Source organism: Nelusetta ayraudi, unplaced genomic scaffold, assembly GCF_046127955.1.
Source record: "Nelusetta ayraudi isolate G7.1 ecotype Tasmania unplaced genomic scaffold, CSIRO-AGI_Nayr_v1 ptg000071l, whole genome shotgun sequence".
Taxonomy (NCBI): Eukaryota; Metazoa; Chordata; class Actinopteri; order Tetraodontiformes; family Monacanthidae; genus Nelusetta; species Nelusetta ayraudi.
Window position 1 is genome coordinate 3,565,152 of NW_027466121.1, and position 12,764 is coordinate 3,577,915.

The window sequence follows — 12,764 nt, forward strand, 5'->3', positions numbered from 1 at the left end:
TAGCAAAATTTTAAGGGGATCTCATATTTTTTCAAAAAGATATATATATATAATTTCACTAATGGTCACTAATGCCAATATTTTCTAAAATATTGTTCACAATTTTTTTTTTTTGCCAAGTGCAGCAAACCATTTCATTGCAAGTTATGGGTTTGGAATTGAACGTCTTGTGTGCTCTGTTAATCTTACAAATAAAAACCACATGTATGATGAAAAATGTGACAAAGGTTAAAGGTCAATCTCTATCAACTAACAAGTGAAATATTAGGAAAAAGTATAGTCACTTATGCAATGCGATTTAATTTTACTCAATTTTATTTTATTTACATTTAAAAGACTTAACAAAGCATTCAACTAAAACAAACAGAAACATAACAATAAGTTTTTTGGTTTTTTTTTAAACCATGGAATCAGTTTTCAGTGACACAAACTTTACTAATATACACAAAAATAAACAAAGGAAGTACAATTGTGTGGCAACGGAAATACATCTACCACAACGGAGGACACACACACACACACACACATGCAAACAGTGGTTGAAACGGTCACAGTTTTACCTCTGTAAATAAGTCACCAGGAAAATCTTGAATATGCAATGATTAGTGTCTTTGGTTGCATTGAAACTTTACTTCACATCTCCATTCCCCTACCAGTGATGTCACATATAGTTATTTCTTGGCAGAAAATTCAACAACAAAAATCTCTGGCATCCTTAAGTGTACCAGAGTTTCAACAGGTTCAACACAAAAGTTATCTGCCCCGTGTTTCAGTCTTTAACTATGATGCATTTTCCAAAAACTGAACAAGTTGAGCGAGAAAAAACAAAACTACACAATAAGTTACTGTCATGCGGAACCTGCACCATTTCTGCACTCATGGTTTGGTACAAACACGCTTCACAGTGTTCCCGTTTTAAAATGAAAAGATAAAACACATCCAGGAGCACTACGCTACTAACAAAGTGACCACTGATGAGCACTGTCAACAGTATCCCTGGTTTGGTAACTAGAAAGAAAAACTGTGCAAAACAGTAGAAAAGAAAACACACAGGGAAATGTTAAATCCTCAGCTCGATGTACAGAGAGACCGTACAGTCAGACATGCAGTGTCAAGAGCTACTTGATTAGGCACAAGGTTGGTCGGTGAGACCGTCACATTAGCCAAAGTGGTCAATGCACAGCATTCCGTTTCAAGTCAGTATCTGCACTTGGAAGCACGGAGGTTCAAATACCTCACCGTCAGAAACAATGGGCCGCAATGGAAGTCACATCATTTAAGACTCCATTACTTTTTCTCTTCTCCTTCCCTCTCTGTTCTCTTACACGAAGCTCCGCCTTCACTCCAGCTTTTCCGGCCAGTAGCTGTCGTCGGCCGGCGCCCAGTGGAACTCGTAGCCCTTGGACAGCAGGAGGCCCTCCAGGTCCTTGTCCTCGGCCCTCTCCTTCAGCCTCTGCTCCTCCAGCACGGAGACGAGCTGGTCCCGTTTCTCCACCGTCCTCATGATCTCAGACAGGATCGCCTGCTCGTGCTGCAGCTCCGAGGCGCTCTTCCTTGTGTCTGTTGGCGATGAGCCGACGGCAGAAAAAGAAAAGACGGGGAGACATTGGCATTTTATAACGCGAGGTTGTAAATCGAAAAACTGCGATGGTCCGACAAGAAATTGGACAGGTGCGTTTGAGTGAAAATGCAATACATCCGAGCTCCTAAAGTGGAATTAACACATTCCGATAATGTTGCCGGGAGTTAAAGAGGGCAGTACAAGATGACCTACAAAAAAATAACCTGGATAAGCCGAGTACCCACCATTGTGGTGTGCACGCTCTTTCTACATCTACAAGTGAGATAAAAATCAGTGCAAATGAGAGAGATAAATAATACAAACCTATTGATAAATATACGGTTATTTGCAAATAACGATACATAATAAATACATGAATAAGTAAAAGGGAAAGTACAACAAAAATAGATCACATCCACACTGGCGAATTACTCTTAGCTAAGCGCAAACAAAATGGCAACACACAGTAGCATCTGTACATGAGTGTTGACACTACCTTCCGTCAACATTCTTTGTCGTAGGTCCCGCTGCAGTCGGCTCTGTGTGTCCTCCAGCTCCAGCTCCTGAGCACTGAGAGGGCAGGCAATTGGGTAAGGATTTGGACAAAGGGGTAACCACATAGTGCTATACTTATTCTGAGTGTTGCATGTGTATAGTTTCTGTTGATAAAGTTGCACCAGGCTTATCTCAGATGTCCAAAAAAAGCATTTTATGCTGAAAGGAGCGGGTTTAAACTACAAATACATGGCTGCAGTAGGGATATAAACATTATTTTACATGGACAATATACAATTGGACAGAGGTGGGATGTAAGTACAAATACTTCATTACTGTGCTTGAGTAGATTTTTAGGAGGTGTCTGTACTTTACTTGAGTATATACTTTTTTATATGACTTTTTACTTATACGTCCTACAGTTGTACACAAATATCTGTACTTTCTACTTCTTACAATGGAAAACATGCTGGTTACTTTTGTATGTAAAAGATACAATAATCAAAGTAATTCATTTATTATTATATTATATTGTACATTGATATTATACTATATTATTATAGTTGTTATTAAACAAAGTGGAACTATTGAAATTATGCTGCTATGTAGTTCAATACAAACGTGGATCATGCTTTAGAGTAGAGCAAAATGATCAACAAATGTATTGTTTGATTAATGGCAAAAAGTTGTATTTACTTTTTACGAAGTTCCCCATACAAGAGTCAATGTCTGGAACCGTGACTTACAAGACCATGAGTTCAGACTCGTAACGTGCCAGCCTGTTCTTCTCCAGGACCAGTTGGAACCAGGACTGGTAGAGCTGGGCCTCGTCGGCATCGTCCATCTGAGGTGAGTCTGTGGGGGTCGACAGCGAGGAGGCGACGGAAGAACAAAGGAAGGTGGCAGAGATGGACGGTTGGGTAATGAAACTCGAATGTTTGGTGTCATGTCTATGAGGAACAATGTCATTGTCATCAATGAGATGCCAAGTTTTGTCTTTTTCTCACTCTTAAAGCCTTGGCTATGAATCGGCTTGAACAGTCTACAAAGAAACAACTATAAAAAATGCATTTATGGATGAATTATTCTTTTAATTACAAAATCACACCACGGCCCCTCCACCCCACACACAGGCTGTTTTGATGCGAATTCAGCCGACATCATTCGGCTGCCTGCAGCGCTGGAAGGAGGCTTAGTGGATGGCTTTCATTTACAAGCCTGATGGCTTTGGGGGAGAAGAGGAAAAAAAAAAAAAATCTTTCAGCTACGCTTGTCCGAGCTGCTAAGCTCTTGTAGCGCCTCCCTGATGGTAGCAGCGTGAGCAGCTCGAGTCAGACGGGACCTCGAGACCACAAACAATGGCAAAGCGACAGAAAAGTCTCGCAGTTTACTGTGAGAGTAGCCATTCCTGATAAGGGAGGGTGTTGGTGGCGAAGGATTAGCTCTTTTAAATGCGAGACAATGATAAGGAAAGCAAAAAATAAAACAGAGGAAGGTCAGAGCTTTCAAGAGCAGTGTCGTGAGTTTACATTGATCTAAAGTGTTGCTGTTGCTAGGCCAGTCGATAAAAGGAGCCGCAGGTTGTCTAAGGCAGCGGGTGCTGTGACAGCACCTGCAAGGCTGCCCTGAAATTATATCATTTAGACATTTAAAGGCGAAATGAAAAAATGGATGAAAGGTTGTTTTTAGCAGCGCTTTTGTGAGAGACCAAGTACAAGATATTAGGTTTTAGGTGGATATGCGCGAGTGGTGGTGTTATTTCTTCGATGTAACAGATTGCACTTGAAATATATTTACATTTGGATCATGATACATGTTTACATTTGTGAATACACTGTCTTTGGGTAATATAAAACTACCTTATTAATAATGAATTCAAATGAATCTGATATTCCAGGAAAAAACAAAAAACAAATTCAATGAATGCTGTCATTCAATTCAGTCAGACAGTTATAGTAGTGGCAATAGATGTCCTGAACATAAGCAGTAGAGAATAAAACATTAAGAGTACAATGTAGGAGGTGCCATGGATAAAAAACAACAACAATATTTTTATTCAATAAAGTTTGACAGCCAGCCTGAGGCGTGTGCAAGGTGTGCGAGGACGACTCCGTACCTCCCTCAATTTCTCCCCTTATGGTTTTCTCTATAGTCACTCCTCTCTCCTCCACATCTCTCTGCTTCTCGGCCACCTCCTCCAGCTGCCGCTGAATAGCCTTAGGCGTGCAAAAACAAACCACAAAAAGACAAACAAACAAGAGAGCATTGGTGGCTTGCTGAATGTAAGTGGAAGGATGTGGAATTCTCTGTCCGCCTTAGTGCGGAGCGATGATATCTGTAACAATTACTTTAAATCACACAACAATGTTGGCAGAGAGAAGCAAAAAAAAACAAAAAAAAACATTTACAACTTTCTACACTGCAGATAGATACTGAAGACATCAAATATGTGAGCAAGATATATCTAATTATGCTTTGACTGGTAGTGTACATAAATACATGGTCTGATCTAGAGATGGAATGTTCCTATATCGGTTGTATTTAATTCACATATTCATCTTTTACAGAACTAATAGAGGGCACCTCTGAAGGCAAAGTCCAAAGACTGCTACTGTTAATATTTTTGAACTTTCAAGAGGTTTTAGGTGACACACCCTTGAATATAAGTTAAAAAAAGAAGACGAAAGAAGACAGACACCCACAGCCTGACTGTGAGTTTCTGCCTCAGTACCATATCAGTATCGAGACCATTCATACAGGTATCATAGTGAAGTTAGATTTTTGGAATTGTTGCAATATCTCGGCATCGAGGCACCACAAATCCCCGCTGGTTCTTTTGAACGGAAGGTCTAACTGAAAAGTCTTTCTACTGGAGGAGCGAGGTAAGAACGTCCACTGTGAAATGAAATATGCTTTCCAAAAACCTTAAATATTCCGCCGCTGAACTCAATTTTTCTGCCGTAAAAAGAGAAACCGAAAAGAGCCTTGTACCTCGACGTGGACAATACAGAAATCTGAGCGCGTGGCTGCACTCAAGCGCAGCAAAGGAGATGTTTGACATTACGGCATTGCTTTTAAAGCCAGAAGAGGAATTCACCGCAATAAGAACGTCACCTCTGGTGGTAAACAGCTAAACAATGAACCAGGAGTCTGAAGGTTTGCGGCTCCTCTTTAAAGCTCCTTCTGACTGTCACACCAGGATAAGGAGCAAATATTTGATCCAGGCCTTTTAAATAGACAGTCATTTATCGGAAAATGGCCTTATAGGCGTCGAACTAGGAAGTGCAGTGAGGTCTTGGGTGGCGATACATTTAAAATGAGTCAGACCAAAAAGGGGGAAACTGGTACCTGAGCCCTGTGAAGCCTCTTCAGTTGCTCTCTTTTGGCCTGCTGGGCCACCGTCTTCTCCTGCTTCCTCCTCTGTCTCTCTGGACAAGGCTAGCGAGAAACAAACAAAAAGGGAAAAAGGAAGAACATTACAGAAGGTGCACAGAATAGGGAACAGGTCAAACTTCGCAGCCCACAGCGATGACCTTCACGAACCTTCTGACTGGATGGCGCCCAGTCGTGTTCGTCCTCACTCGAAGACGACACGTTGAGATTCTGCTGGCCAGAAGCTGAGCAGAAAAACACAGAGGTCGAAATGAACCATGAGGATGAGGATGAGGATGAGGATTAGCCATTCCGATGGCGTTTCAAGCAGACCTCTCTCACCTTTATGAAACGCAAATTTAAATTTTTTTACTTTCTTCTGTTTATTCCCATAACACCGCATTCCAACAGCCGTCTCATGAAAGACTTGCGGCTGCAATTCTAGCTTTTCCATCTGGCGCAACTTTTTTTTTTTTTTAAATAAACTTGAACAAAAGTAAGACCTTGGACAAAAAAAAAAAGGCAACTTGTTTGTCAATTCTGGCTTAAAGCGTCTAAAGCAGAAGTAAACAAAGACGTGACGAGAGGCAAATCTGAAAATAAATGATTTTTTACAGTTACAGGAAGAGGAAGAAGACAAAGATGACGACAATGATGAAGAAGACGAAGATGAAGAAGAAGACGAAGAAGAAGGTTTTATTTATCCCACATTAGGGGAAAAGTGTGTAGTTACAGCAGCATAAAAAAATAATTAAAAAGAGTGCAAAGAGTGAATTAAAAGTGGCAAACAAAACAAGTGAACAATGAGAGGGTTCAGTGACCTTTGTTTTTGAGGTTGGTGAGGATGGTTTTGATCTCCCTCTGCAGCTCCTGGTCGGGGCCCTCGCTCACCGAGCCCTCCCTCCTCCTCAGCCTCAGGGAGGAGAACAGGTTGACCCTCCTGCGCGGCGGCAACGTGGCCGTGTCGTCCTTGGAGACCCCTGCGGCGTCGCGGCGAGCCTTGAGGGAGACCTGCTCCAGGAGGGAGGGCAGGTCCCGCCCGGCGCCCCAGGGGTCGGCGCTGGCAAACCTGCCGGCCCTCCGCGGCTCTCTGCTCGGCTCCGGAGCGGCCAAGCCGAAGAGGGAGCCGAAGTTGAAGACTCCCTCCGACGCAGGCCTCTGTTTGCAGTGGTTGTCGTGTTTCGTCCTCCTGGCAGAACAGAGAAGGTAGTGATGGAAAACAGTTGGAGGTCTATTGGGTTTAGACACACAGGGGGCTTCATTTCAGAGTCCTGCTCCGTTTGAACACCAGGCGTGGGCAAACTACGGCCTGGGGGCCATTAGCGGCCCGTTAAGCTTTTTAATCTGGCCATCTGAATTTGAAGGTGATATTAATAGTCAGTACATAACAAAATAGCTGTATTTCATCATTTCTTTCAGCATTTTAAGAGTCATTTCAATGAAGAGCTAAATACCGTTGGGCTTAAAAGACACTGATTTTGCTAACGTTAAACCACATGTTTTCTACTGATCCCATGATGTATATTTTGAGGTGGCTCACCAAAACACTCCATCTATCTGCTCCTGCTCCGGCCCCCTCTGTCAAATTTTACAACCCACTGTGGCTCCCCCCGTCAAAATATTTGCCCACCGCTGTGCTTGAGGTTCAAAGGCACACTTAAAAAAAACAACAGTCAGAAGACGGTGGACGAGTAACTAACATCGTGACCGCAGCGCCTGGGCCGTTGGCGGCACCGGCCACGCTGAACGTCCTCCTGAAGGCGCTGGCGATGAGCTGGAGGGCCGAGGGCGACGAGGCCGGGCTCTGACTGGGCGGCGTCAGCGGCGGTTCGCCGTCCTGGCCTGGGTCCGTCGGAGGCTTATCTGCCGCGCTCTCTGCTCGCGCCTGATAAGACATCAGAGGGACGGGAACAATGCGGTCACCAGAATGCGGAATCAAGCCCCCCCCCTACCACTTTATCTTGTTTCGCATCGCTGTCGTGGAGCCACTCGCATCAGGCTGAGAGATGAAAGGGGGAAGAAGGAAGGAGGAGGAGGAGGAGAGGGATTTATTCCTCCCTCCCTCCCTCCCTCCTGCTGGACGATAAACTCCACCTGCTCACGGTGCTGCGGAGCCTCTTCCGGGGCCACCAGCGCGTCCCAGTTCAGGAGCTTCTCTTTCTCCGCCACGGATAACATCAGGCGCTTCCTCGAGACGGCAGCGGCCGCTCCCTCGTCTCCTGGCAGCGTCTTCACCTTGTCGACGAGCGAGTTGGAGAGAACCACAGTCTCGGTCAATACCATAATAGCAGCCGCGACGATAGAGGCGATGTTTCGCTCTGGTTTTTCTCGGGTGTTGAAGTGAAAGAAATACCATCAAATAGCTCACTTCTTGTAAGGCAATTACTTTGAACAGAATGTGTATCTTTTAAACACAATGGTACCGGGCATGTCTGTCTGTGAATGTGACGTCAGGGAAGAGGCTCATCATGAGTCTGGTGGAATATTACAGTGGGTTGGAAATTCACTCTTTTTGGTCACAGTTTGTCTTTTTCTGCTCAGTTGAAGATCGATTTTCTAAAAGCCCAACACAGCAGCGATCCCATTGGTTCCATCTCACACAGTAAAAGCACTTGAGACAGTCTGAAGTATCATATTTTCCACTGAAATACTCAAACTCAAGTAAAACTGCCTGAAAAATTCTTGTTTTTAATACACAGGTTTTTCTTCTGTTGAAAAAAAATAAAACATTTGGGCCCATGCCTTTTGTTCACACAACAATTAAAAGTATTGTTACTTTTTTAACTGAAGCTTATATATGTTCTGTTTTGTCTTAACGCTACTCACAGTTGGTTTTTCAGCAGCAGTGATCTCCTCAAAGTCGGAGTCCACGTCGGGGACGCTCTCCGCTCTGTCCTTGTCCTGCGTCCCGCTCCTCTGGTGGAAGCGTTTGATGAGGAGGAGCGGGAAGGCTGCATCAGGGTGCAAAGAGCGCACAGTCAGAATTCGATTAACTTTTCTAACAAGATGCTTGAGCGTTAAATATCTGCCACGTACTCATCATCAACCAAAAAAACCCAAAACACCCCCCCCAAAAAATTGTATTTTTCTTCACCCTCCCCCCCCACCCCCACATCAAAGTTATTTAGATTTGTCCAATTCAGATGTTTCACAATGTCTAAGTAGAACTACTGAATCGTTGATAAGTTTCATTAATCCTCCTCAGTTGAGTTAGTTGAGTTCTGATGCCAAACACTACAAGTGAACTTCTGTCTTCATAGTCTCAAAGAGTGAAACACTGAACTCTAGTGGTTAAATGCTGCCACACAACGGACCACACACACACACACACACACACACACACACACACACACACACACACACACACACACACACACACACACACACACACACACGTAAGACTAATCTAACACTAGCTCTGCTTTTACTATAGTTTATTGAGAGAGATAAGGCTGAACAAAGGGGGAGAGACTGTGCACAAAATTATAAAGTATACTTTATACCCACTTGAGTGGGGAGGTACTCACTGGCTCTGATCTTCCGCTTCCAGCGATTGCTCTGTTTGGTTTTACGCTGACCTGCAGACAAGGGACAGAAACGGACGGACAGTGAGATGAGCAAGCTGAAATTCTGAGGCCTGCACGTCGTACGAGCAAAAGACACGAGCAAGAGAACGGTCAACAGGACAAGGAAATGTCACACACTATGCCCCACTGTCAGATGTCAGACACAGAGGAGTCACAACATGTTCCGATATTGGATGACAACTCAGACCGCGGCACCGGCACCGACCTGCGGCACCGTCCTGTTTCAGGCCCGAGGCCCCTGTCGCATCTGGGACGGTGGGACCGAGCAGACACGAAGCATCCAGAGCTTCACCAGCCACCTCCATGTCTCCAGGGACCATGTTCTCTCCCCTTTCAAGTTTTGAACTCAAACTCGACGGCGCACCTACAGGTTAAGACAGTAGTGTTTGCAATGAGTCTCAAACAGCGGTGGGCAATAACAGTCCAGTTAATGCAGACGACGTACGGAAATTATCTATCTACATAATTCACGTCATGTCGTTCAGAATGACGCATTAGCTTGATCATGTGTAACAATCGGTGGGACATCTGAGGAAACGGATGCGAAAACCCCAGTGTTTGCAAAGGTAGCAGGTAATGTTTGTTATAGAAATAAACGTAAAAACACACAAAACTGGAGTGTCTTTAAAAAGGCCAAGATGGCAAAATTGAGAGACATGTATTAGTATGAAACAACAGATTTTAGTTGGACAAAGCCTCTAAAAATGAACTGCTATGGTTGCATTTGCTAATAATAAGCACTTCTATTCACACGAGTGGAAACATTGCACGAATACATCCTGTATAATCGAGACGTGGCGTCAAGAATGACGTCATAAAACTGGGATTCAAATCGTTTGCAAAAGAGGCCACAAAACCTAACAAACTCGACCCTTTATCTGCACAGTACACACCTTAATATTTTTCTATTTGCAACACAAAGACGTGACAGGAGAGTAACGGTACTCACAGAGTAACGGAGTCAACATTACACAGAGGTGAGTCCTCTTGGTCACAGCAAAGAAATGAGAAAGATCCAGACCGAACCCTCGGCCTCTCTTTAGCAAACGCAGAGGAAAGGACAGAACAGACCCTCCACAAAGCCCACGGTGGAAGCAGACAGAGGCGATTCACTTCACTTCTGTTCAGGTCATGGCAGGTTTGACTGAACCGAACTTTACGGCAGTCGGGTGATTAGCTTTTTTTTTTTTTTTTTTCTGAAATCACAATTGGGTGCTACTTGAGGGTTGGATGTTTTTTTTGAAGCTGCATCTTCTTTGGAATCTGGTCCAAACTGAAGGCTGTGTAGGTGTTACAAAGCACATGGTATTGGTTAAGTCGACAAAGCTGTGATTGTGAACAATGATTTGTGTGGATGATGTTATGATGTGGACCAAGTGAGGAGGTGGGAGGAAAGGACTTGGCCTCGTCAGAGGCCTTGTGATTAGATGGATAATGTCGTTAAGGGGAGAAACAATTGACGAGAACCTACAGTAATAATCTCCAAAGACACTATTTTGATTCTATTAATCTTGCTAGATCTGTCTCTCGGTGATTTGATTAATCGGGAATAAACCACGAGGCAAATTATTTATGTAATCAAAGTTATTTATTTTGGATTGTGTATTTACAGCTTATAAATATCTTAAGCGAGGCATTTTACAGTAAATTTTCAAAGTTAAAAACAAAAGAGAGAGAGAGCGAGAGAGAGAGACTGAAGGCTGCTTCAAGACTTCATAACATGAACTACGGAACATTAGGGTTGCAGCCGACAGTGTGCAAAAAAAAAAAAAAAAAAAAAGCTGCTATGTGGCTGCTGATCTCCTGAGCAAATAGACTAGGAGGTACAAGAGAGAGATCTGGAGATGGGGAGCCCTCCTTCTGAAACAGACGGAAGCACAGACAGACCACAGACACGTGGAGACAGAGGTTACCGGCTGACAGGGACGGCCACTGAAGATGACCATGCAGCCAAGAGGCCGGAGGCAGATCGACTGGAGTCTTGGTGTTACGGGGGAATGGATGCAGTGCAATGTTGGGGATCAACGGTGTTAGAGGAGACGAAGCAATGGAGCGACTAGTGAGCTCAACTGCAGAAGAAGGTGCCGCGTGTGCGCATCAGCAGACCGAAGCTGAACAACAGCGTCTTTAGATTCACCCTGGAAGATCCAATGGAGGACAATAAATAATGATTAATTCAATTTAATTTAATCTAATTCAATTCAATGTTATAAATTCTACAAAATAGCTAATTTGTGTGTTTTTTCATTTGATAATTGTAAGACTTTATTTTAAGCTGTATTGCACTGATTGCAGTACACTTTCTCACCACTAGGTCCTAGTGAATCTTACATACTGGGCCTTTAAGAATATTCTGGTGAAACTGAAAGAAGTTCATTCACTTAAAAGGTTCCTAATAGTCAATCAATTGTAATGACCGGAAGCCACTGCCAAAGACAGATTTTTGTGGCTAGTAACTGTATTTTATTTTAATTTATTTTTAAAAAGAATTTGGCTTCAAATGTATGAGTTTTCGGTTGCAATTACTCTGTTATTGTGGAAGAAACGTCAAATAGAGCTACAAATTGCTGCATTAAGCAGGTTGGAAGGATTCAGCTTTCGGTAAAGGCAGAGATTTTGATTTTACAGGAAGTGGACCAGAACATAAAACCTCTGGGAATAAATGAGGAAGGGAGATGCTTATTATGTGGGAACTTAAATTGGCTAGATATGCCTTTTGGAATTTGTCAAGTACAGAACTATAGATTGAACATGTGTATTTCTTTTTGAATGTAGTTATTTTATTGTACCTTGATGCTACACACAACACCGTACGGACTACTGCAGTGCAAATATTGGGGCGGCGGGGGGAGAGGAGGGTCATGCTAATTAGTTCACGGTGGGTTACGAGAACTGGGAGAAGCTACAGAGGCAGCCAATGCAAATGCAATGCAACAAAAGCTACACGTGCTACGATCATGACCAGAGCTGGCCAATCATCACCTTTCTTACTGCCGCGTATCGGCCAATCAGAGGATGCCGCATTGGAAATTTGAAACAGACTGAACAAAATGAAGTGAACAAATATGACGGAAAAAATGTAAATAAATGACAGAGCGGGAAAAATAGAAAAGTGGAAGACAGGAAGGACAGCACAGGGCTCTGAGAATCACAAGTTGAAGTGATTAAAAATAGGAAGTCGTGCCCAAAAATGGGCGCATTGCCCCGACAACACACACACATATATACACAAAGGAATGCTGTCACAACTTCAGGAATGCAAATTAATATTGTGCTTTTTTCGTTGCCTTGAAAATATCACCAACTAAAAAGAAAATGAAAAAACAACACAAACAAAAACTGCAGCAACGAATGGAATTTTCAGTAAAGGCTCAAAGAGCGTTGGCTTGAAGCTACCAATTTCCAAAGTAATCACCCCAGACATTAAGCACGCTGAGCACAAATGAAATGAAAGTGATTTTTTTTTTTGTCGTCGTTGACTAAAACACATCTCACAGTGAACACGCTACGGTAGGAAAAGTCACTTGAGAGCATAAACGTACATCCTGAAATCAGATTTTAAAACTCAAAACACTGTTTTGGCATTTCCATTGCACATCTCTGTGCTGCAGAGTTAAGGCAGAGCAGGCAACATGTGAGTGGCTACCGGAACCCATGGACATCTCAAAGACACCGCTGTGAGTCAGCGCTGTGCGAGCGAGTCAGTCGTCGTTGATAGCTAGCTGCGGCTACGCCACTCTCACAGTTTG

The 12,764-nt window shown here is 43.4% G+C and overlaps 1 protein-coding gene across 10 annotated transcripts in view; it reads right to left on the bottom strand.

Moving 5' to 3' along the window:
- Positions 1–368: 368 nt before the first annotated feature.
- mical2b (microtubule associated monooxygenase, calponin and LIM domain containing 2b) overlaps positions 369–12,764 on the bottom strand; it is a 48,736-nt gene continuing 36,340 nt past the window's right edge. For 9 of the 10 annotated variants that reach the window (XM_076042894.1, XM_076042892.1, XM_076042901.1 and 6 more), the window contains 12 exons: positions 9,221–9,379; positions 8,956–9,006; positions 8,255–8,379; positions 7,523–7,663; positions 7,129–7,313; positions 6,250–6,617; positions 5,600–5,673; positions 5,405–5,494; positions 4,173–4,272; positions 2,803–2,911; positions 2,058–2,131; positions 369–1,560 (listed from right to left, as the gene is read on the bottom strand). In XM_076042894.1, the coding sequence (XP_075899009.1) occupies positions 1,340–1,560; positions 2,058–2,131; positions 2,803–2,911; positions 4,173–4,272; positions 5,405–5,494; positions 5,600–5,673; positions 6,250–6,617; positions 7,129–7,313; positions 7,523–7,663; positions 8,255–8,379; positions 8,956–9,006; positions 9,221–9,379 (1,697 nt within the window). In that variant the 3' untranslated portion in view covers positions 369–1,339. The remainder of the gene's footprint in view (positions 1,561–2,057; positions 2,132–2,802; positions 2,912–4,172; positions 4,273–5,404; positions 5,495–5,599; positions 5,674–6,249; positions 6,618–7,128; positions 7,314–7,522; positions 7,664–8,254; positions 8,380–8,955; positions 9,007–9,220; positions 9,380–12,764) is intronic. The other variant, XM_076042897.1, reaches the window with a different exon arrangement.